A 20,184-nucleotide genomic window follows, 5' to 3' on the forward strand; every position below is an offset into this window, starting at 1 on the left:
AATAGAAGCCAGACCCTGTGCAAAGGCAGCCGCCTGAGCAGGACGCAGAGGGGGGCCAGGGGGGTGGGGGAGGGGGGCTGGCGCACACAGAAATCACCCTGGGGGGCCGGGGGCAGGCGCCTCCATCACCATCGGGATTCAGGGCCCTCCTGGGAGGCCCGGGCCGGGGGTTTCTCAGAGCTCCCCAGGGGGCCCTAAATGTAGTCATGAGCTCGGCCCCCGCCAGGGCTGCCCGTCCCCCCTCCCCCGGGGATCACGGCAGTCAGGGCTCAGGGGACAATCAGCTCGGCTGGTCTGGGCAGATAGGGGTTGCAGCGGGGTGCCCGTGGCCACTCGGGGTCCTTGGGAGCGCGGGAAGCTTCCTCAGGCTCCGAGGAGCCCGTGGAGCCCGCTGGCCTGGGCCGCCCCCGACGGCCACCAACCACAGCACCGTGAGTTCTCGGGGTTCACGGCGAGGGTGGCTGGGGTGTCTGCGAAGTCACACAGGCTTCCGCGCACCCACCTCTGTCCTAGGCGCTGAGGGCTACGCCAGCGGAGGCCGAGCCCAGCCCCTGACTGCTGCCTTCCAGGGGCAAGTGTTCGCGGGCGCGGCCGGGTCAAGGCCCCGGAGGGTCACGGCTCCTCGTGGGAGGGAGGCCCCGGGGAAGCAGACGCACACGGAGGGGCAGACGACGCTGTGGCCCTGTCGCCTCGCGGGGGCCTTCACGACGGAGGCAGGCGGCCAGCAGCTGGTGTAGCTCCAGACCCGAGAGGCAAGGGCCCCCCGGGGCCCCTGGAGGGACCCTGCCGCCCCCCCCCCCCGATGTCTGCGTCTGAAGCCACCGGCCGGGGCTAGCTCTGTCACCACCCCAGGAGGCAGCCCCCTGACTCGGGCTGGGCCGCCCTCGGCGCTCGGAGCCCTCACGGCGCCGTTTACGGCCTCCTCCTTCTCTGGCAGTTTTCAAGATTTAGTTATTTATTTCCCAAAACCTCTCAAAGCTCGTGCCTTCTCTCCGATAAACGGTCAGACATGCGGTCGCGTCGGCTGAGCACAGGCGGACACTGCGATGCTGTGGACGCGGGTCCCCGATCTTTCAGCAACATCAGAAATGCTTCCTCCTCGCTGGTTTTGTTTTGTTGTTTTTTTTTAGATTTTATTTATTTATTCATGAGAGACAGAGAGGCAGGGACACAGGCAGAGGGACAAGCAGGCCCCTGCAGGGAGCCCGACATGGGACTCGATCCCGGGACCCCGGGGTCACGCCCCCGGGCCAATGTCAGGCGCTAAACCCCTGAGCCACCCGGGGATCCCCTGAGTTCCAGATTTTGACGTGGCCACATCTGCTGGGCTTGTCCTTCACGGCTTCTGGATTCTTCGTGCTCCAGAAAAATTTTCCACCCTCACCACCTGGTCACTGGCCCAAAGCCCTGCTTCCTAACACCGTCCCGCTTTGGGATTCGGATTTCGGGAGGACAGTAACATGCAGTCCGGGAGCACCGGATGAGAAAATCTTGGTGATTAACATTCTCTTGGAAAATTACCCACTTTTTTAAGATTTTCACATTTTATACAAATATTCAAAGTATTTGTTTCTGTAGCTCTATCTTCTCGTCTTCAAATAGCAAATCCTTTTTTTCTTCTAAGTCTAAATTGTGCTTATCGTTTTTTTAAAAAAGATTTTTATTTATTTACCTGAGAGAGGGAGAGCACAGAGGGTGAGAGCGCAGACTCCCCGCTGAGCAGCGAGCCCGACGCGGGACTGGATCCCAGGACCCCGAGATCACGACCTGAGCTGAAGGCAGATAACCCCCCCCCACCCCCTGCCTTATTTCTTAAACTGTAAGTGATGGATTTATGTTGGGGCGTTCTCTCTCAGTAGAGCGTTTGCTGTGACCCCATTTTCCCTACTGGGGGTTCGGTCATGAGGCCTCTGCACCCCCCTGGTGGTGATACAGACCGTCTCCTTCATCTCCAACTAGAGTGCGGCTTCACCTTTACTTCCTCCTTTAACCAAATACATTTTTAATTTCCAAGGTGCTGAGCGTTTTGTCCTTGGGGCGACGCCCTGCTTTCTGGTACCTTGGACTCCGAAGATGATCTGTGGGATTTCTTTTTTGATTAATTTACTGATATTGGGGGGGGTAGGGCTCAAGGCCTGATAACGATTATGTCAATGTTCCCGGGCTTTGGTGAGGGTCCGGCACGTATGGGGGGTCCCCCCAGGAACCTCACTGGCACAAGGCGGGTAGCACAGAGCCCACGCTGCGCATCCACTCCAGGTGGGCAGGGCCAAGGGCCACGGTAGGAGGGCGAACCCCCAGCTGCTCAAGGATGCTCGCGGTCCCGGAGGCCACAGGGTGGGGGCCATACTGGAGCCTGGAGTCCTCCGTGGAGCGACCAAAGCCATCCGCAAGCACGGCAACCCACGAGGGGTGCTCTGAAGGGGGATGCGAGGGAAACCCTCCTGCGCCTGCACCTGCACCCCGCCCTCTCCTCCCACCTTCCGATCTCCTGCTGAACCCTCCTATGGGTGGGAACCAGCCCAGGACCCAGAGAGGTCAGAGGCTGACCAGGGAAGAGGGGCCAGGCCCGCAGGGAGTCCACCCTGCAGACCCCGGGCCCTGCTAGAGGGGGGATGTCTACGCCCCCCACGCCCACCTTCACCGTAAGTCCTTGGGGAAGTGCGTGTCTTCAGGCGTCAGCCCTGGGTGGCGTCTAGCCACCCGCTGCACATCCTCCGCACGCAGAACCCCCAGGCCGCCTCTAGTCCCCAGGCTGTCCCCCCAGACTCGTGTGCAGGCGGACAGCAGACTCCATCCCGCTGTTACTGAGGATGAACGCTCAGTCTGCTCCTGCCCATCCTAACCCGGCTTAGGGTGGGCAGTGGGAGCGACCCTAACAAACAGCACCCCAAGGATACAGAGAGGGACAGCCCTTCCCACATCCAGACCCAGCTCAGAACTTGTGGGGTGGCTGTGGATGCGCAGAGGAGGGAAAACCATGGGGCGGGGGGTCCGGAGGGGACTCTGGTTGACCTTGAAGGACCCAGCGACTTCCTTTTGGTCCGGTCCCAGAGAGAGCCCCCGGGAGCCGCTGCTTGGTGGACAGGGCCCCCCACGGGCTCTGGCCGCAGCCCAGCCTCCCAGCTGCCAGCGGCTGCCAGCCAGACACTGAGTCAGCACCTGGCGGGCGGGCAGAGCCAGCAGAGCCGTCCACACGCAGTGCAGATCCCCGCTGGGCCCCCCGGGCCAGAAGCTCAGAGGCCCAATTCCATTGGGGCCTTGCCACTTCCCCACAGCACCCTGCTCTGTCCCACCCGCGGTTCCAGGTTCCCGTGCCTGAGACCCGGCGATGCCTCTGTCCTGAGGTCACATCGATCCTTCATCAGGGGGCATGCGACGTCGGTCCTACCTCCTGGGTGATTCAGCAGCCAAGCGGGACTAGGCATTGCTAGGGCGCAGGCGTGTCCTGACAAATACAGATCCCTGGGCCTCATCCCAGGCCTCGGGCCCTCCGGGGGTGGGGGTGGGGTGGCTGGGTGCTGCTAACCAGAGCTTCCACGCAGTAAAGCCTGGACTGGGCGCCGGAACCTGCTTCCCACCCTTCCCCAGGGGCTGCCTCACGGCCGTGGCTCTGGCCCCAGAAGCTCCTGGAATCCTGGAGAGAGTTTCAGCCAAGGGGCCAACTGGGACCCTGGACCCCCGGGGCATTTGCAAGTCTCCTCACCTCGGTTTCCTCGTTGGCAAAATGGGGTTGATAATTGTGCTTCCCTGTGCAAGGGAGCATGAGCGAACCGAGCTCAGATATTTAAAAGTAAGCAGCGGGATCCCTGGGTGGCGCATCGGTTTGACGCCAGCCTTTGCCCCAGGGCGCGATCCTGGAGACCCAGGATCGGATCCCACATCGGGCTCCCGGTGCATGAAGCCTGCTTCTCCCCCTGCCTATGTCTCTGCCTCTCTCTCTTTCTCTCTCTGTGACTATCATAAATAAATAAAAAAAATTAAAAATAAAATAAAATAAAAGTAAGCAGCGTGAGAATGCTGCACCCTGATGCAGGGGCTGGGAGCGCCTGGGTTCCTGGTGCGGGGCCGGGCAGGTGCCTGGGGGCTGGGCCCGAGCTCTGCGCCTGCCGCCCCGCTGTGTTCCCAGCCTCGGCTGCCCGCCCGTCCCCCTGGTGGACAGTCCCAGGCCCCAGGACTCAGTCTGTGGTCACTGCACACGCTGGGCCAGGGCCGGCCCTCGGGGGCCTCCTTCCACTGCACCCAGGCCAGCGGCTGCTGCTCAGTCACCACCGCATCTCCGCCCGCAGGGTGGCCGCAGGGTGGCCGAGGTTCCCGAATGCGCTGCACGCGGGCCGGCCTGCCAGCCTGGGGGGTCTGCGCCCAGACAGCCTGCTGCTCGCTGCTGTGGGCTCCCTGTGTCGCTTGTCCCCAAACCCAAACGAGGGCATTGTCCCCACTTTAAACACGAGGACCTGAGACTCGTAGGGGATGGGACAGATGAGAAGTCAGGCCCCAATGTTCCATCCAGTGGTGAAGGCAGGAAGGCTGCATGGAGGAGGCGGCGTCCTAGGGCTTTGGAGGGCTTTGGAGGGAGGGCGGGCGCCCTGGGCTGTAAGGAAAGGCTACAGGAGCTCAGGAGAAGGTGCGGCCGGCAGAGTGGGCAAGGCCGGCAGGGGCGCGGCTGGGCAGGCGCCCGGAGGGAACAGCCGAGGCCCAGGGGGCAGGGGAGCCCGGGGGCCACGGGCCGCAGGTGCAGGTCGGGGAATCTGAGGCCACCCCGGGCCGGACCTGCAGGAGCCAGCGAGCAAAGGTGGGCGGGGAAGGGTCCTGCTGGGCCGGCGGGCTCCCGCGCTGCCTCGGAGCGAGGCTTCTTTCCCAGCCTGGCCTCAGTTTCCCTCCCGCGGCCCCGCGCCCCCGCGCCCCCGCGCCCCCCGCGCCCGGGAGCCCCGCCCAGCCCGCCCAGCCCCGCCCAGCCCCGCCCAGCCCAGCGGCCCGGGCATGCGCACAGGGGTCCGCGGCTGCGCCACCTCGGAGGCCACGCCCCGCGTTGCTATGGCAGCCGCGTCCCCCCGCGGGCGCGGAGCGGCCTCGCGGCGGGGGTTGCCGGGGCAACGGGGGCGGGGCCCAGGGGGCGGGGCTTGAGTCCCCGCCCTGGGCTGGCGGCGGACCGCGGGCCGGGGTTCGAGGCCTGCAGCATCTTCCGAACTGCGCCTTCCCCCCCGACGCCACCCCCCGAGCCCCGAGGCTCCCATGTGGGCGGTGGCAGCTGCCCCAGCACTGCCCGGTTGTCACTTCTTTTCAGGAAACCTGTCCTGTCCCTTTGCCTATTTTTTATTATTATTAATATTATTATTATTATTCTCTGGTGTTCTGCGGGTTTGGTTTTATTTTTTCTATTGGGGATCATGTTGATTTCTCACTGAGCGTTTCTATCTGCAGTTCTGGAAAATTCTTTTTTTTTTTTTAATTTCTGGAAAATTCTAAGCCAATATTTATTCAAATACTGTTTCAATGTCCATCCCTCTCCCCGGAATTTCACGCGTCTTTCCCAAGCACAGGCCACAGGCTTCCCCCTGGCTTCCCGCCTCCCCCTGGGACCCCACCACCCCTCCTGGGCTTTTCTGCTGTATGCTGACCTCACCTAGACCTCCCTCCCGAACCCCAGCCAGGAACCTTGTCGCTTGCTTTTTTTTTTCCATCTCTGCTCAGACCCGGGGGACACGGCAGGTGCCATCCTGGGGCTCCCAGAGCTCTCCCAACTGACCGGAACCTCCTTCTCCACTTTATTCTCCAGGTCCCCTCTGCACCTGCCAAACTGCTGTCCAGACATCACAATCCCTGCTCATCCCAAGTGGCTTGACTTGGCTGCAGCCAACACCACCGTTTTGAATTTCCTCCTGGCTGGTGGCACTTAGCTGGTTTATCTTTTCTGTTTGCAAGCTTGCTTTGTGGATTTTTGAATTTTGTGATATATTTTTCCACAATTTATTTTTATTAAGTTAAACCATTTGAAATTACCATTTTTTGGTAGGTCAAAAATAGTTAAACGTTAGCAATTTCATGACTTAACCTAACATTTGGAGTGGCTAGGGGTGGTGGGGGGCTCTTTCCAGATTGTTTAGCCATACAAAAGTCTACACCTCTGATAGGATTTAAAATTTTTTTAATTTTTATCAAAAAATTTTTTCAAAGATTTTATTTATTTATTCATGAGAGACACAGAGAGAGAGGCAGAGACACAGGCAGAGGGATAAGCAGGCTCCATGCAGGGAGCCCGATGTGGGACTCGACCCAAGGTCTCCAGGGTTGCACCCCGGGCCCAAGGAGGCGTTAAACCACTGAGCCACCCGGGCTGCCCAAAATTTTTAAATTTTTAATGTAGTATTTACCATATTGTAAATTCAGAATGGTACAAAAAGAAAGCATAAAAATGAAAATGGGTCTTAATTGGGATCCCTGGGTGGCACAGTGGTTTGGCGCCTGCCTTTGGCCCAGGGCGTGATCCTGGAGACCCGGGATCGAGTCCCACGTCGGGCTCCCGGTGCATGGAGCCTGCTTCTCCCTCTGCCTGTGTCTCTGCCTCTCTCTCTCTGTGTGTGACTATCATAAAAAAAAAAAAGAGTCTTAATTTCTGCTCTCAGAGACATTGAAACAAAAACATATACCTATATAGGATTAGAAAATTGAAACTGTACATAAAGAAAGACTATATATGTATTTTTTAATAGTGAAGGCATCCCCAGTCTTGGCAAACATGGTGTCCATTTATTTTGTGCTTCCTTTCAGGAAAACAAAGGCAGGGGTAGCTATTATGCACACTCTTCTGTGCCTCTTTTAAATAATTTAACAAACATCCTGGTGATCTTTGCACATCAGCACATAACTTTTGAGACTCATTGATTTTAGCAGCTTCAGAAAAATCCCCCCTGGGGACGCCTGGGTGGCTCAGTCAGTGAAGCGTCTGCCTTCAGCTCAGGTCACGATCCGGGGTCCTGGGATGAGTCCCGATCCTGGCTCTCAGCTCAGCTGGGATCCTGCTTCTCCTTCTCCCTCTGCCTGCCGCTTTGCTTACTTGTGCTCTCTCTGTCAAATGAGTAAATAAAACCTTAAAAAGAAAAGGGAAATCTCTCCCGTATATACCCCCGGTTCATCCAACCAGTGCTCATGGGGGAACACCTGGATGATCTCCAGGTTTGGGCCAAAGTTTTGTGTGTAGAAACCACAAGCAAACGGGTAGCCAGCAGGCTTCCTGGATCAAGGACGGGAGCACTCTGAGGGCACGTGGCTGCCTCAGTTGGTAGAGCACGCAAGTCTTGGTCTCGGGGGGTGAACTTGGGCCCCGCATTAAAGACAATAGAAGTGGGGATCCCTGGGTGGCTCAGCAGGTTTAACACCTGCCTTCAGCTCAGGGCGTAATCCTGGGGTCTTGGGATCAAGTCCCACGTTGGGCTCCCTGCATGGAGCCTGCTTCTCCCTCTGCCTGTGTCTCTGCCTCTCTCTCTCTCTCTCTCTCTCTCTCTCTCTCTCTCTCTCTCTGTGTGTCTCATGAATAAATAAGTCTTTAAACAAACAAACAAACAACAAAAACAAACGATAGAAGCACTTTAAGTGTGGAAACATTTTGACAAACCGCCCTGCAGAAAAGGAGTGCTTCTTGTCCTGGCCATTGCCACATCCTTTCCCCACAGCCCCGTCTCACTGGATATCACCACACACTCACGTTTTTGACAATCTGATAAGTCAAAAAACAAACAAACAAACAAACAAAAACAACCCTCACTATTTCACTCTGCATTCTTTTAACTGTGATGACCTTTGCTTATTGGTCCTTCTGTAAAGTGTCCCTACATAGTATCTGGCCACTTCTCTGGTGGTCACTTGTATTTTTTGCTATTAGTTCACAAAGGCTTTTTTAGTTTTAGGAAATTCCCTTCATCTTCATATGTTCTGAAATATGTTTTAGCATGGAGTCTTTCAATTTCATTTATAATGTTGAGGCCACAAAGATGTTTAGTTTTCATATGGCCTATCGGGCTTCTTTGGTGCTTTCAGGCTGCATGTCCTGATTCCCCCCCCCCCCAAGATACTATGTCCAATCACACTTCATTCTACTTCCCTAAAGTTTCTTTCTTTCTTTTTTTTTATTCGTTTTTTACAATTAAATGTTAACTCCATCAGAAATTTCTCTTGATAATGTGTCTAGTGGTAGCCAACTCTATGGATCTCCCACAGTGGCCTATGCCAGTTACGAAGTCATGTATTTTCCCCAAATTATTTGAAATGATACCATAAACGTTGGATCTATTTCTTTCAAGACTTAGAATTTTAGAATTTCATAACATGTTTTAACGTCTAATAGCGCAGACCTCCCCATCCGTCTCCTTTTAAACAAATTTCCTGATTAAGTCTTACGTGTTTGTTTTTCTTTCGTTTTTTTTTTTAAGATTTTATTTATTTATTCATGAGAGACACAGAGAGAGAGAGAGGCAGAGACACAGACAGAGGGAGAAGCAGGCTCATGCAGGAGCCCGACGTGGGACTCGATCCCGGGACCCCGGGGTCACGCCCTGGGCTGAGGGCAGGCGCTCAACCACTGAGTCACCCAAGGATCCCCACATGTTTGTTTTTCGATGTGAACTTTTACTGCTATTTTAATTAAGACTACATCAAATGTGTACTTTTAATTTAGGGAAAACTGTACTTTTTACAATATTGCCTTTGTATTAACTTACCTTTTTTCAGTGGATTTTTAGTTTGTCTATAGAATTTCTTTACACATGAGAAATTTGCACATTTCTTATTGTTTCTGGGTGTTTTATGTTTCTTAGTGCTATTGTGCTCAGACTCCTGCATTATAGGCTCCAACTGTTCCCTCTGCTTTACAGAAACTGCTGTCCTCTCAGTGATGGTGCTTCCTGCGCACCCTTAACCCACTGCTTCCTGTGGCTCTTCACTCATCCCCCAGGTTTCCTAGGTAGACAATGACCTTATCTGCAAACAATGATCATTTTGTTTCCTCCTTTCCAATATCTTTACCTTTCTTTCTCTCATTTGTCATTACTTCTGCATGGAACGGAGGTGACTGTGCACATCGCTCGTTGTCACGGGAGTCCTCTTGTGGTTCCTCCATGTGGCACACGGTTCACACAGGGCTCAGCGCGCGCCCGGCCCTGCTCTCTGCATGTCACCTGTGAGGTCCGTACGCCTATCTCGCCTGAGGACCTGCGACAGACATAGGGAGTGAATGAACTTGCCGGGAGTCGCACAGCCGATGGAGAGCGAAGCCCACAGGAATCAGAGTGTGGGTTGGAAGAAAATAGTGTGCAGGTGCAGGGCTACAACGTGAAGGATCTGGTTGTTGGCCCAGTCTCCTTGCTGGGGGGAGGGGCTGAATTTCATCCTCATCATGGGAATGGGGAGTCAGGGAGTACTCAACCAGAAAGGGTCGCAGAGGATAGAGGAACCAGCGTGCAGCTGCTAGGCATCCCAAAGTCAGAAAAATCTTAAGACTGAGAGGAGAAAATATTTGAAAAGCAATGGAGGTTAATTTTCCAGAATGAAAAGAAATAAACAACCTCAGAATGTAAGGCTCACAGGAAAATTCACCCCTTTAGAAAGTTCTAGAAGCATCTTTAAAGAAAGAACATGGAACGAGATCCCAGTGGACATGGGAGTTCTCAACAGCATACAAGACCGTGAAGTGTTTTTTTTTTTTTTTTAAATTGAAAGAAACAAACATTGCATCTAGGATTTTATATCCAGCCAAGTGGAAAATACAGTAAAAGTAATCTCAGGAATCGAAGGGCTCAGAATGTTTTTCACCCCAAAATCCACATTAAAAATTCTTTGTATTTCATAAACAACAGAAATCCAGGCGCAGCTTCAAGAAGTATGGAAAACAAGGATGATCAAGGTCCTTGGAATGAGTATTAATAATTTTAAACAAAAACAAGGACCAAAGAAAAGAAAAAGTATATCAACAATAACTCAGAACTATAATCCTAGACAATATCAGTGGCTGGGAGTAAAGAATACGTAGCCAGGCTGGAGAACTCGAATGTTAGGGAGGATGCATAATTACAGAGGGTACATAGGTTACGTGAAAACAGTATTAAATTCAGGGCAATTGCCATAAGAATAAAAATATGAATGAGGATTAACTACCAGAAGAAGATTCACTATACTCAGTGCGAAATAGAAAAAAGTAAATACAGTAAATAAAATTTTGAATATGATGGCAAAACTCAGTCTCAATATAACAGTAATTACTATAAATGTAAGTGGATTAAATTCCAATTAAAAGGAAGAAACCGGGCAGCCTGGGTGGCTCAGCAGTTGAGCACCTGCCTTCAGCCCAGGGCCTGATCCTAGAGACCTGGGATCGAGTCCCAGATCGGGCTCCCTGCATGGAGCCTGCTTCTCCCTCTGCCTGTGTCTCTGCCTCTCTGTCTCTCTGTTTCTCATGAATAAATAAATAAAATCTTAAAAAACAAAAAAGGAGGAAACCAAAAAAGAGGCACAAACTGATTAGATTTAAAAATTCTAACAATGGGTAGCTTAAAAGAGAAACACTTAGAAAAATATGGAAAGTTTAGAATAAAAAGTTGGCAAAAGACATACCAGGCAAATATGAACTATAGAAAACTGGATTGACATCTTAATATGTGACTCTCAGATTTAATACAAAAAAAAAAAAAAAAACCAAAAACCAAAAACAAAAACAAGAAGAGAGGACATCCCATGCATACTGGTGAAATGGGCCACGGAATGATAATGCACAGCCATCAGAATTATTGAATACCTAAGAATATGCCTTAATGCCCGTCATGCAGCATCTGCCAGATTTCAACAATTGTAACAGGAGATTTTAATTTTAAAAGTAATAATTTAATAGCTCAAGTGGACAAAAGCCTAGCAGAAATCTCCAAATCCGGATCAACGTAATTAATAATCTTGAACTATTAAATGTATACAGAACTCTATACCCGTCCGGCAGAGAAACGCAGCCTCTTTGAGCACATGTGGAGTATTCACAGAAAGAGACCATGTGTTAGGACCTAAAGAAGCCTTAATAAATTTCTGAGGCGAATTCCCTGCCCTCTGGGCTGCTATGTTGGGTATGTACTTCCAGGTCCCCTTTACCCCATGTGTTAAGAGAGCACCCTAAATGGACCTGTCAGTGGGTGACCCTCCACCCAGCTGCCTCTTGGGCCCAGCCAGAGGGAGCACTCCCAGATCCAGAGAGGCGGGAGCCTGAGGTCTGATCCCTCCGGTGGGTGCTGGGGCTGGTTGCACCCTCGCTGAGGCCTCTGCCCCTACCCGCGGCCGCTCCCTCTCCCCCCCACCTCCCTGCATCAGGCGACAATGTCAGCGCAGTGTCCCTCGGTCCTGTGGTTTCCCGGCTCCTACCTACACGTTTGTAAACAGCCTCTTTATCAAACACTCCTCGAATTACCCGGTTGGAGTGTGCCATCCACTTCCTGCCAGGATCCTGACTCAACGCAGACTTTGTTCTCAGACAATAATGCAATTAAATTGGAAAGTGGTAACAAAAAGTGATAATAAAGAAAAATACTGAAGCAGGCAAGCAAGCCAGCAGGAAACACTATTGGAGAGTAAATAACGTTATGAAGGAAGGCAGGGGTTTGTGACCTATGAGGTTAAAAGGAGATCATCAGGGACGATAAGAAATATTTAGATCTGAATGATAATGAAAACATCGTCTGTCCCAATTTGTGAGGCCCAGTAAGGCGGTGCTGGAGAGGGAATTTTGCAGTTTAAATATATCCACCAGAAAATTAAATAGTTCAAAAATAAATGAGCCTAAGCACTTAGCTCAAAGCGGAGTGGCCTATCAGATTCCAAGAATCGGGAAGGAAGGAAATAATAGACAAGTGCAGGGATAAGGGAAATAGAGGGAAAGATGAGAAGACGAACAAAACTACAAGTTGGTCCTTTGGAAATATCTAAAAAATATTAAAACAGAGAAAAATGCAGATAAACAAAGCACAGAATAAAAAGGAGCAATAACTAGAGACGTGATTGATAAGGAAACGAATACACGCTGGTGATTTTGAAAGCTGGATGACATGGATTCCTAGAAACATGTAAAATCTGGCTCAAGAACTAGAGAAGTCGACTAGATCAATAAATACGATGAAAATGGAAATGATGAAGCCCCCCCCCCCGCCCTAGTTTTATTGTTTCTACCCAAAGTTTGGAAAAGCAATAATTTCTCTTTTACGCAGGTGGTTGCTGGAAATAGAAAAAGGGAAATTGTCCGGCGGGGCCGGGGCCGGGGGTGGGGGTGGGGGTGGGGGTGGGAGGGCTTGGGGGACAAGGGTGGGAGGGTGTGTCCTGTGCAGGGTGCATGTGTGTCTGCGCCCTGGTTGTTTTGGGGGCACATGCCCCAGGGATGCTGCACATGGAGGTGAAGCCCCCTCCCTCCCTCGTCCTGTGAGGATTAGGCCAATGACTAAATAAGGCCCAAGGGGCAGCACCTGGCACCTGCTGGGCGCTGGGGGAGGCGGAGCCGCGGAGCCGCGAGAGCGCGCAGCGGACAGGGGCTGGGCTGGAAAGGGACCGGGGCGCCCCGCTTTCTCGGTGGCATGACGTCACTGCACCCACCGCAGTTCGGGTGGGTGAGCTGGCCGGGGGCTCCCTCGACGTCCCCTGGGGCGGAGGGAGCCCATTGGCAACGGAGATGCCAGTCGGCCCCGGGGGCCCGGACAGCCTCTGCGGAGGTCGACGAAGGCGGGTTTGCCCGCGTGGGCCGGGGGCGGCGTGTCTCGGGGGACACAGGCTGCAGGCCGGCCACGACCCGGGGCAGCCGGGGGCGCGGGGGGGTCTCCACCCAGGGCGTGCCGGGAGCAGAGGCGGACGGAGGCCGCGCGGGTTGCATCATCCCTGCGGGAGGAGCTGGGGATGCTCGGGTCCCTCTAGCGCTCGGGCCCAGACTCCCGCGCGCGGTTGAAAATTCACCTGTTACACCAGGTCGGGGCCCCCCCCGCCCCTCCGCCCCGCCGCTGCGCCCGGGCGCTGGTGCCGCGGGCCTCCCGGGTGTTTGTGTGCGGGGGCGGGGGCAGGTGGCGGTGTCCCCGCCAGAGGGGCCGGAGGGGGAGGCCGAGGCCGGCGCGGGGTCCCCGCGGGTGCGGGTGCGGGGGCGGGTGCGGGTGCGCGGGGGCCCGGCCCCCCCCAAGGGCGCGCGGGCTGCGCGCGTGGACGGGCCCGCGTGCGCGCCGAGGTCGGCTCCCGGGCCCCCCGCTCCCCGGCTCGCCGGGCGCGGTGTCGGCGGTGATGTCACGGCCCAGCCCCGGCCCCCGCCCCCGCCCCCTCCCCGACGCGGCCGCACGCCCGTCCCTCTCCCGCGCGACGAACCAGCTGGCGGCTGGGGCTCGGGCGCCGCGCGCAGCCAACCAGCGCGGCGGGAGGGGCGCGGGGCGGGCCGGGCCGGGGGCGCGCAGCCCGTCACGCGGCGCCGCCGTCACAGCGCCCAGCGAGCCCCGGAGCCGCCGCCGCCGCCGCCGCCGCAGCTCCGCGCTCGGGGACCCGCGCCCCTGCCGGTGCCCATGCGGGGCCGCCGCCAGTGACGCCGGAGAGGTAAGGCGCCCGCCCGCCCGCGCCCGCACCTGCGCCCGCACCTGCCCCCGCGCCCGCACCTGCGCCCGCACCTGCCCCCGCGCCCGCACCCGCACCCGCACCCGCAGCGGCTCGGCCGCGGCCCCCGTGCGGAGCTCCCGGCCCGAGCGCGTCCTTGTCGCCGCCGAGGCGCGGCCCCTTTCCACCCCGCGTCCTCCCTCTTTCCTCCCCCGTCCCCGAGGAGAACAATGGGGCGAATTCAGGGGCGTCCCCTCCGTCCCCGGCCCCGCGGGGCCCCCGGGAAGGGCCGCGTCGCTGCGGCGCCCGCTCCAAGGGTCGCCGCCGGGAGGACGCGCGCCGCCGGGGCCCTCTCCGGGGCCCCCTCCCTGGCTTCCGCGCTGCGGCCCTTCCCGGGGCCGGGGGCGGGCTGGGGCGGGGGCAGCGGCCCGAGCCCCGGGGGAGCGGGAGGGGGAGGGGCGGGCGGGGCGCGCGGGGGCTGCGGCGCGAGGCGGGCGAGGTGCGCACCGCGGGGACGGCCCTGCAGCGTCCCCCCGCGTCCCCGGGCGCGGGCTCGGGGCGGGCTGTCAGCGGCCCGGCCCGCGTCTACGCAGCCAGCGCCCGTTCCCGGTGCGGCCCTGGAGGCTGCGGCTCGCGGGTCCCCCGAGGGGCGGCGGAGGGGGTCTGCGGGGCGGGCGCGGGCGGGGGCGGGGAGGGCGCGGGGAGGGCGCGGGGAGGGCGCGGGTAATGCCAAGTCATGGGGCCTGCCGGGCGCGGGCCCGAGGCGCGCCCGCGCTCCCGCAGCCCGGACCCTCCCCGACGGGCGGCGCTGCAGGCTGGAGGCTGGAGGCTGGAGGCTGGAGGCCGGGCCGGGCGCTGCGCTGCGGGTGCGAGGCCGCCGGGACGGGCGCGCACAGCCCCGCGCAGCCGCCGCCCCAGCCTGGGTCCGGGGGTCCGGGGGTCCGGGGGTCCGGGGCTGCACCTGCGGCGGCCATCTTGCAGGTGTGGTTGGCCGCGCGCCCCCGGGGACAGGTGCGCAGCAGGTGCGGCGGCCGCGGCCGGGGCGAGGGGTGCTGCCGGGCGGGGCTGCGGCGGACACCGAGGAGCGCGGGGCGGGCGGGTCCGCAGAGGGCGCCAGGACCTCCCTGCAGGCGGCGCCTCCGCGGGGTGCGGGCCCCAGCCCAGGACGCCCCCCCCCGCCCGTCCCCTCCGCCCGACCCGCAGCCCCCGCCTCACCCCGCCTGTCCCCCTCCGGGTCTCCCTGGTGCCGCCGCCGCGGACCCGGGGCCGCCGAGTCCCGTGAAGCAGAGCAAGGGAGTCCCCTGTGGGCCCTGTGGGGGTGAGGTGGGAAGGGGGCCGGGGAGTGGGGGACAGAGATGGGGGCAGCGTGGCTGGGCCCGGAGGCCGCTCAGCGTGCACAGGCCGGGGGAGAGCTGGGTGTGGCCGGGGGAGGGGGTGCTGGGGGCCCTGCCAGCTTCGGGGTCCACGCCCGGCCCTTGGGAATCAGGACGCCGCCCTTCTTGCCAGAGACCCCATACTTCTAAGAGTGGGGGGCGGCGGAGCAGACGCCCCGGGGTGGAGGGGGCGGGCGGGGCCACTCAGCGCCTGGCTGCCCCCCGCCCAGTCCCGAGGGCTCCCAGAGGCCTGGGTCCCCACCCGCGGTCACCGCCGCCCCATCCCGCCCGAGCATCTCAGGGCTCAGATGCTCGCTTGGGGCTGGACCACACCCCGCCCCACCCCTGCAGCTTGGCCGGGGTGCCCGGGCGGGCCTGCCCATGAGCCGAGGGGCCCCCCACAGCAGGGCCGGGGCAGCAGGCAGGGCAAGGGGCGGGCTTGTGGGCGTGTGATCCGGACCCGGCTCTGGGCGCCCCAGCCCCAGGCCTCTGACTCTGTGTGGGGCGCCGGAGGGGTGCAGGCCCTACTGAGCCCGAGCCTCCCCGGAGCCCCCCGCCCCTCCGCAGCCCTTCCGAGGGCCTCTGTGGCCATGCCCCCACCCCCGGCCAGCTTCCCCCCTGCTTCCCTAACGTGAGCCCCTCAGGAGCCGGAGGCCTCCCTGGGGTGGATGGGGATTGACCTGGACCCGAGGACCCGACTGGACTTAATCCCCTAATCCCGGCCTGCAGGCCCCGCCCTCCCTGCCCTGGAAGCGAGGGGGGAAGCGCCCCACTGCTAGGTCTTGGGCTCCCGGGCCGGGGGCTAGCCAGGACACCCCAACCCCCTGCCAGGCCTCCCGCCTCCTACAGTCACACGCGCACTCGTACCCGCTTACACTCCCAGGCTCACACACTCGTCTGCACATTCACACTGTGCACTCACGCCCCCTCACACGCACCCCCAGCCTCACCCTCTCACACGTACACACGGCTCCGCAAGCAGCCTCACACCCCCACACTCGTAGAATCTCCCCCCCACAGCCCTCCCCACATACCCTCGTGGTTTCACGTACTCACACACTCACGCGGTGCCTCTCTCACACACACGCGGCCCTCACTCTCTGGAACATTCCGCCCAACCTCCACAGGCAGTCCCGGGACCCCCTCAGACGCCACCACCTTGAAGCCTGCTGCAAGCCCCCACTGTAGGTGGTGGGTCGGGGAAGGAAGTGAACATTACCGGGTGCAGACTTGGGAGGCCTCCTGGGGCGCCCACAAGACCCCAGCCAGCAGGTGGTGCCCCGCATCTCAGCCCTGGAGGCGAAGGCTCCCTAGACCCCAGAGAGGGGTAGCCTTTGTGCTTTCTGCCCACCTCTCTGCCACCACCCACCCCCACCCTGCTCCTTACCCCACCTCACTCCCCCACCCACCCCTCTCCCCATCCTCAGCCACCCCCAACCTGCCCCCCGCCCCCTCCTCTACCCACCTACCTACACCCTACTACTCCCTAACCTCTCTCCCCACCCCACTCCTCTACCCATCCTCAGCCACCCCCAACCTGCCCCCCGCCCCCTCCTCTAGCCACCTACCTACACCCTACTACTCCCCAGCCTTTCTCCCCCACCCACCCCTCTACCCATCCTCAGCCACCCCCAACCTGCCCCCCACCCCCTCCTCTACCCACCTACCTACACCCTACTACTCCCTAACCTCTCTCCCCGACCCCACTCCTCTACCCATCCTCAGCCACCCCCAACCTGCCCCCTGCCCCCTCCTCTACCCACCTACCTACACCCTACTACTCCCCAGCCTTTCTCCCCCACCCACCCCTCTACCCATCCTCAGCCCCCCCAACCTGCCCCCCACCCCCTCCTCTACCCACCTACCTACACCCTACTATTCCCCAGCCTCTCTCCCCCACCCACCCCTCTACCCATCCTCAGCCACCCCCAACTTGCCCCCTGCCCCCTCCTCTACCCACCTACCTACACCCTACTATTCCCCAACGTCTCTCCCCCACCCCACCCCCTACCCATCCTCATCCTGCCCCCCACCCACACCTCTACCCCCATTTCCACTCCTCACCTTGTCACCTCTCCAGCCCTGACCTCTCCCCACCCTACCTTGCAGCTGCTCCCTACCTTACTCCTCTACCCCACATCCCCCCACCCCCACTTCCTCACCCTCACTCTTCCATCTCCCCTACCCAATCCTCTACCCTCACCGCCCCACCCACCACCCCTACCTGCCCCCTCAGACCCCCACCCTGATCCTCATCCCCACCCACCCTAGTCAGCACGCCGTGGGTGCCCAGTAAATGCTATTTTCTTGTTGAGCCAGTTGCTGTGGTGCAAGTGGGCCGTTTCCCGCGGACCATTTCCCGTGGGGCGGAGAAGCAGCCACGCTGGCAGGATGCAGGCCCTGTCTTCCTGTCTCCCAGTTAGGGCTCAGCGGTTCTGAGGCAGATGCCCCCTCGCTCTGGACCTCTTGCACGGCTCCTGGAATGCAGTGCTAGGGAAGGGAAGGGGGCGGCCCAGCTGCTCCTGCGACCCCCCTCCCTTGGTGCCCAGGAGTGCCTTCAGGGGTGTCAGGAGTCCCGTCCCTGCTCTCCTGTCTTGGCCCTGCAAGTAGAGCTCAGTTTCCTTCCCCACCTGCCATCAGCTCGGCCAGGATGGTGAGGGGCAGGGCAGGGCGTCGGTGCCCGAGGCCTATGGGTCATGGGGACCCGGCTTCTGGGGGCCGTCGTGGGGCTGGGGCGGCGGGGGGACTCGGCTGCTCTGTATCATCTGGTCCCCGTTCTTCACCTGCCTCTGAGGCCGGGGCCACAGCATGGCCGTGGGTCCCCGGTGCCCGGCGGGTGCGGGGTGAGCAGAGGTACGGTCGCCGGGCCCAGACGGGAGGAGGACACTCAGGCAGGACGTTCCTCAGTAGCCTTCCATTTCCCCGGCTCTCAACCATACTCTCTTTTCTGCCGCGTCCCGTCCTTCCTGGCGACTCGTCGGGCCCACCTCCCTCCCGCCTGCCCGCCGCTCCCCCATCCCCTGCCTGGGGACTCTGTGTCTCGAACCCGGAGCTGCTCCTTCCTTGGCTCCTGTCTTGTGTGACTTCCTGAGAAGGGTGACGAGCCCTTGCTGTGGTTGTGTCTGCTCTGTCCTCGTGCCGGCTGTGGGGTGTCCCGGCGGCTCCCCGTCCCCATGAACACTCCCCTCTGAGCACAAAGCACCAGCATCACGACCTGCTGCATCCACCTGCTTATGAGCGACGTCCCCCCCCTTTTGCTTTTCTGTTTCCTTCCCAGACTTGCTGCGTTGGTCGTCTTGCCTTGTTCTTGTTTCTTTCTCTCCTGTGTTGTGTCCTATTTTCTGGGTGGCTTGGGGCTTCATTTTCGAGTTCCTTTTGGGATCGTGTATTTCAGCACTTGTGTTTCCACGTCTGAGAGCTCCTTCTTCCTCGTCTCTAACGGTTCCCATTTCACAGCATCCTGTTCTTGTTTCAGGGATGTATTGCCTTCTCGAAACATTCTGAGTCTACTCGTGGAGGTTTTTTTGCTTGTTCGCTTGTTTTTGCTTCCTCCTGGTTTAGTCTGGTCTTGAGCGTCGAAGCAGCTTTATCCTCTTCTGGTGTGTGTGGAAGGCCTTGGGGCCTGTTCACGTTGGGGAGGCCCACGGGGCAGTAGAGCCGCTGCTGCCGGATTCCGACTGGAGCCCGGGGTCGGGGGTGCGGGTGTCCATCGGCAGGCAGGCCTGGCTTCCGGTCTGGGAGCTGGGCGTGCGAGGTCCCGTCCCCCTCGGCAGCATGCGGGGTGCCAGCGCCCGTACTGAAGCACTCACTCCTGCCAGGCTGTGGAGAGGAAGCTTCTGCTGCTCGCCTGGGGGTGTTGGCAGCCACCGCTCTGTGGAGTGGCACGGGGTGCAGGCCCCACTGCTCCTCGCGGCCGTTCTGCGGACAGACTGACCCCGTGACCTCCCCAGCCTCACGTCCTGCCACTGCGCCCCACTGGCTCTGTGAGCCCCCGAGTCCAGACACCCCAAGCTTCCTGCGGTTGTGGGGGCCTCCTCTGGCGTCTGCTGCCCCTGCCCTCCAGGAAGGTCACTCGGGCCTGAGGCCCTGGGGACACCTCGGCCCCGCCTTGCACAATGAGGTGACTCCCGTCGCGCTGTGGACCCTGGCAGCGCCTGGCCGTCCCCCCGCCGTCCCCCCGCTGTCCTCCCGCCGCCCTCCCACCGTCCTCCACCCACGGGCCTCCCACCTTCTGAGGGGCCCTGGCGCGGCCAGCTCGGACTCTGATCCTGTGTGTCTGACACTAGGAAAGACGGGCTGGGTTTCCTCAGACTTCGGGGAAGGCCACCGTCGGGGCCGCGGCGCCCATGGGGCAGGGGTGGCCCTGGGGCTGGGCTCGGCCCGTCGCAGGCCGCCCTCCCCTCCGTCTGTCCATGGGCTCGTCCTCCCCACCCACACTCCGGGCTCCGCGACGTGGGAGCTACTCCAGGCGCCCGCGGTCCCTGAGGGCTGGGCCCACCCGTGTCTGCACTGCTGGGCCCTCGCGGGGCCGCAGCCCGTCTTCCCCGAGTGACCGGGCCCGGCCTGTGGCTCCGTGGTCCTTCCCACCGGTCACGTCCTCGCCGCGCACGGCCCTGGCGCCCGGCCCCTCATCCTCTGCCCCTGTGGGGGACGCGGCCCGGGCACGGCGCCCGCGGAGGGTCGGCAGGGCAGGCCTCCGGCTCAGGGCCTCCCGGGCAGCTCCGCAGGCGCTCCTCGGGCCCGGCGGCCTCCCTGCCTCTGTCCTCCTCCTCGCCTGGCCTCGAGGCTGCGAGCGGCTGGCCATCGGGCCTCGCCAGGCCCTGCCCGGCGGTGGTAGCCTCGGCGGCACCTGCGGCCCGAGACTCCGCCCCCGAAGGACCACGTCCCACTCTCCCGTGTCCTCAGGCTTCTCCCCCAGCTCTGTGGAGGGGCCTGGCCCTCCTGCCGCTCCCCAGCACGCGGAGTGGCCGGTGTGGCCGACGCAGCGAGCCCCAGCCAGTGACCCCTGCGCCCTCTGCCACAGGCAGGCCTGGCTCCCTCCCCTGCCAGGTCACTCTGATGCTTGCTCTCCTTCATGGCAAGACTTCTTGAAATAAGTCAGATCTTTGAAAAATGCTATCGTGTGACAGGACCCTCGGAAAAGCATCCAGAGTATAAAAGGCCTCCCCAAACGGCCTTGTTTCAGAGATAAAGCGTTTTCCAACATGTACCCGGGACACTGGCGCTTAGGGCG

At 59.9% G+C, this 20,184-nt stretch overlaps 2 protein-coding genes across 21 annotated transcripts in view; one reads left to right on the top strand and one right to left on the bottom strand.

Moving 5' to 3' along the window:
* Positions 1 to 2,208: 2,208 nt before the first annotated feature.
* Positions 2,209 to 19,365, bottom strand: LOC129523151 (collagen alpha-1(I) chain-like). The gene is made up of 11 exons (XM_055345773.1): positions 19,264 to 19,365; positions 18,597 to 18,869; positions 14,977 to 15,097; positions 14,794 to 14,888; positions 14,369 to 14,702; positions 12,964 to 13,987; positions 12,610 to 12,888; positions 12,490 to 12,553; positions 4,194 to 4,347; positions 2,551 to 2,652; positions 2,209 to 2,417 (listed from the first exon to the last, which is right to left on the bottom strand). The coding sequence occupies exons 1-11, from the start codon at positions 19,363 to 19,365 to the stop codon at positions 2,209 to 2,211; spliced, it is 2,757 nt and encodes a 918-aa protein (XP_055201748.1).
* The window catches only part of KIF1A (kinesin family member 1A), an 89,494-nt gene continuing 82,788 nt past the window's right edge, over positions 13,479 to 20,184 (top strand). For all 20 annotated transcript variants that reach the window (XM_055299831.1, XM_055299832.1, XM_055299833.1 and 17 more), the window contains exon 1: positions 13,479 to 13,581. The gene's annotated coding sequence lies outside the window, so the exon portion shown is untranslated. The remainder of the gene's footprint in view (positions 13,582 to 20,184) is intronic.

The sequence above is a fragment of the Nyctereutes procyonoides genome, unplaced genomic scaffold (genome assembly GCF_905146905.1).
Source record: "Nyctereutes procyonoides isolate TBG_1078 unplaced genomic scaffold, NYPRO_anot_genome, whole genome shotgun sequence".
NCBI classification, from domain to species: Eukaryota; Metazoa; Chordata; class Mammalia; order Carnivora; family Canidae; genus Nyctereutes; species Nyctereutes procyonoides.

What these genes read in the sequence shown, in the direction of transcription:
- LOC129523151 (XM_055345773.1), bottom strand. Translation starts at nt 19,365, where the DNA reads ATGGACAGACGGAGGGGAGGGCGGCCTGCGACGGGCCGAGCCCAGCCC. An exon ending in ACCCAGCTCTCCCCCGGCCT is followed by an intron (nt 14,889 to 14,976) that starts GTGCACGCTGAG and finishes TCACCCCCACAG; the next exon opens with GGCCCACAGGGGACTCCCTT. An exon ending in CCCGGAGGGGGACAGGCGGG is followed by an intron (nt 14,703 to 14,793) that starts GTGAGGCGGGGG and finishes CGCCGCCTGCAG; the next exon opens with GGAGGTCCTGGCGCCCTCTG.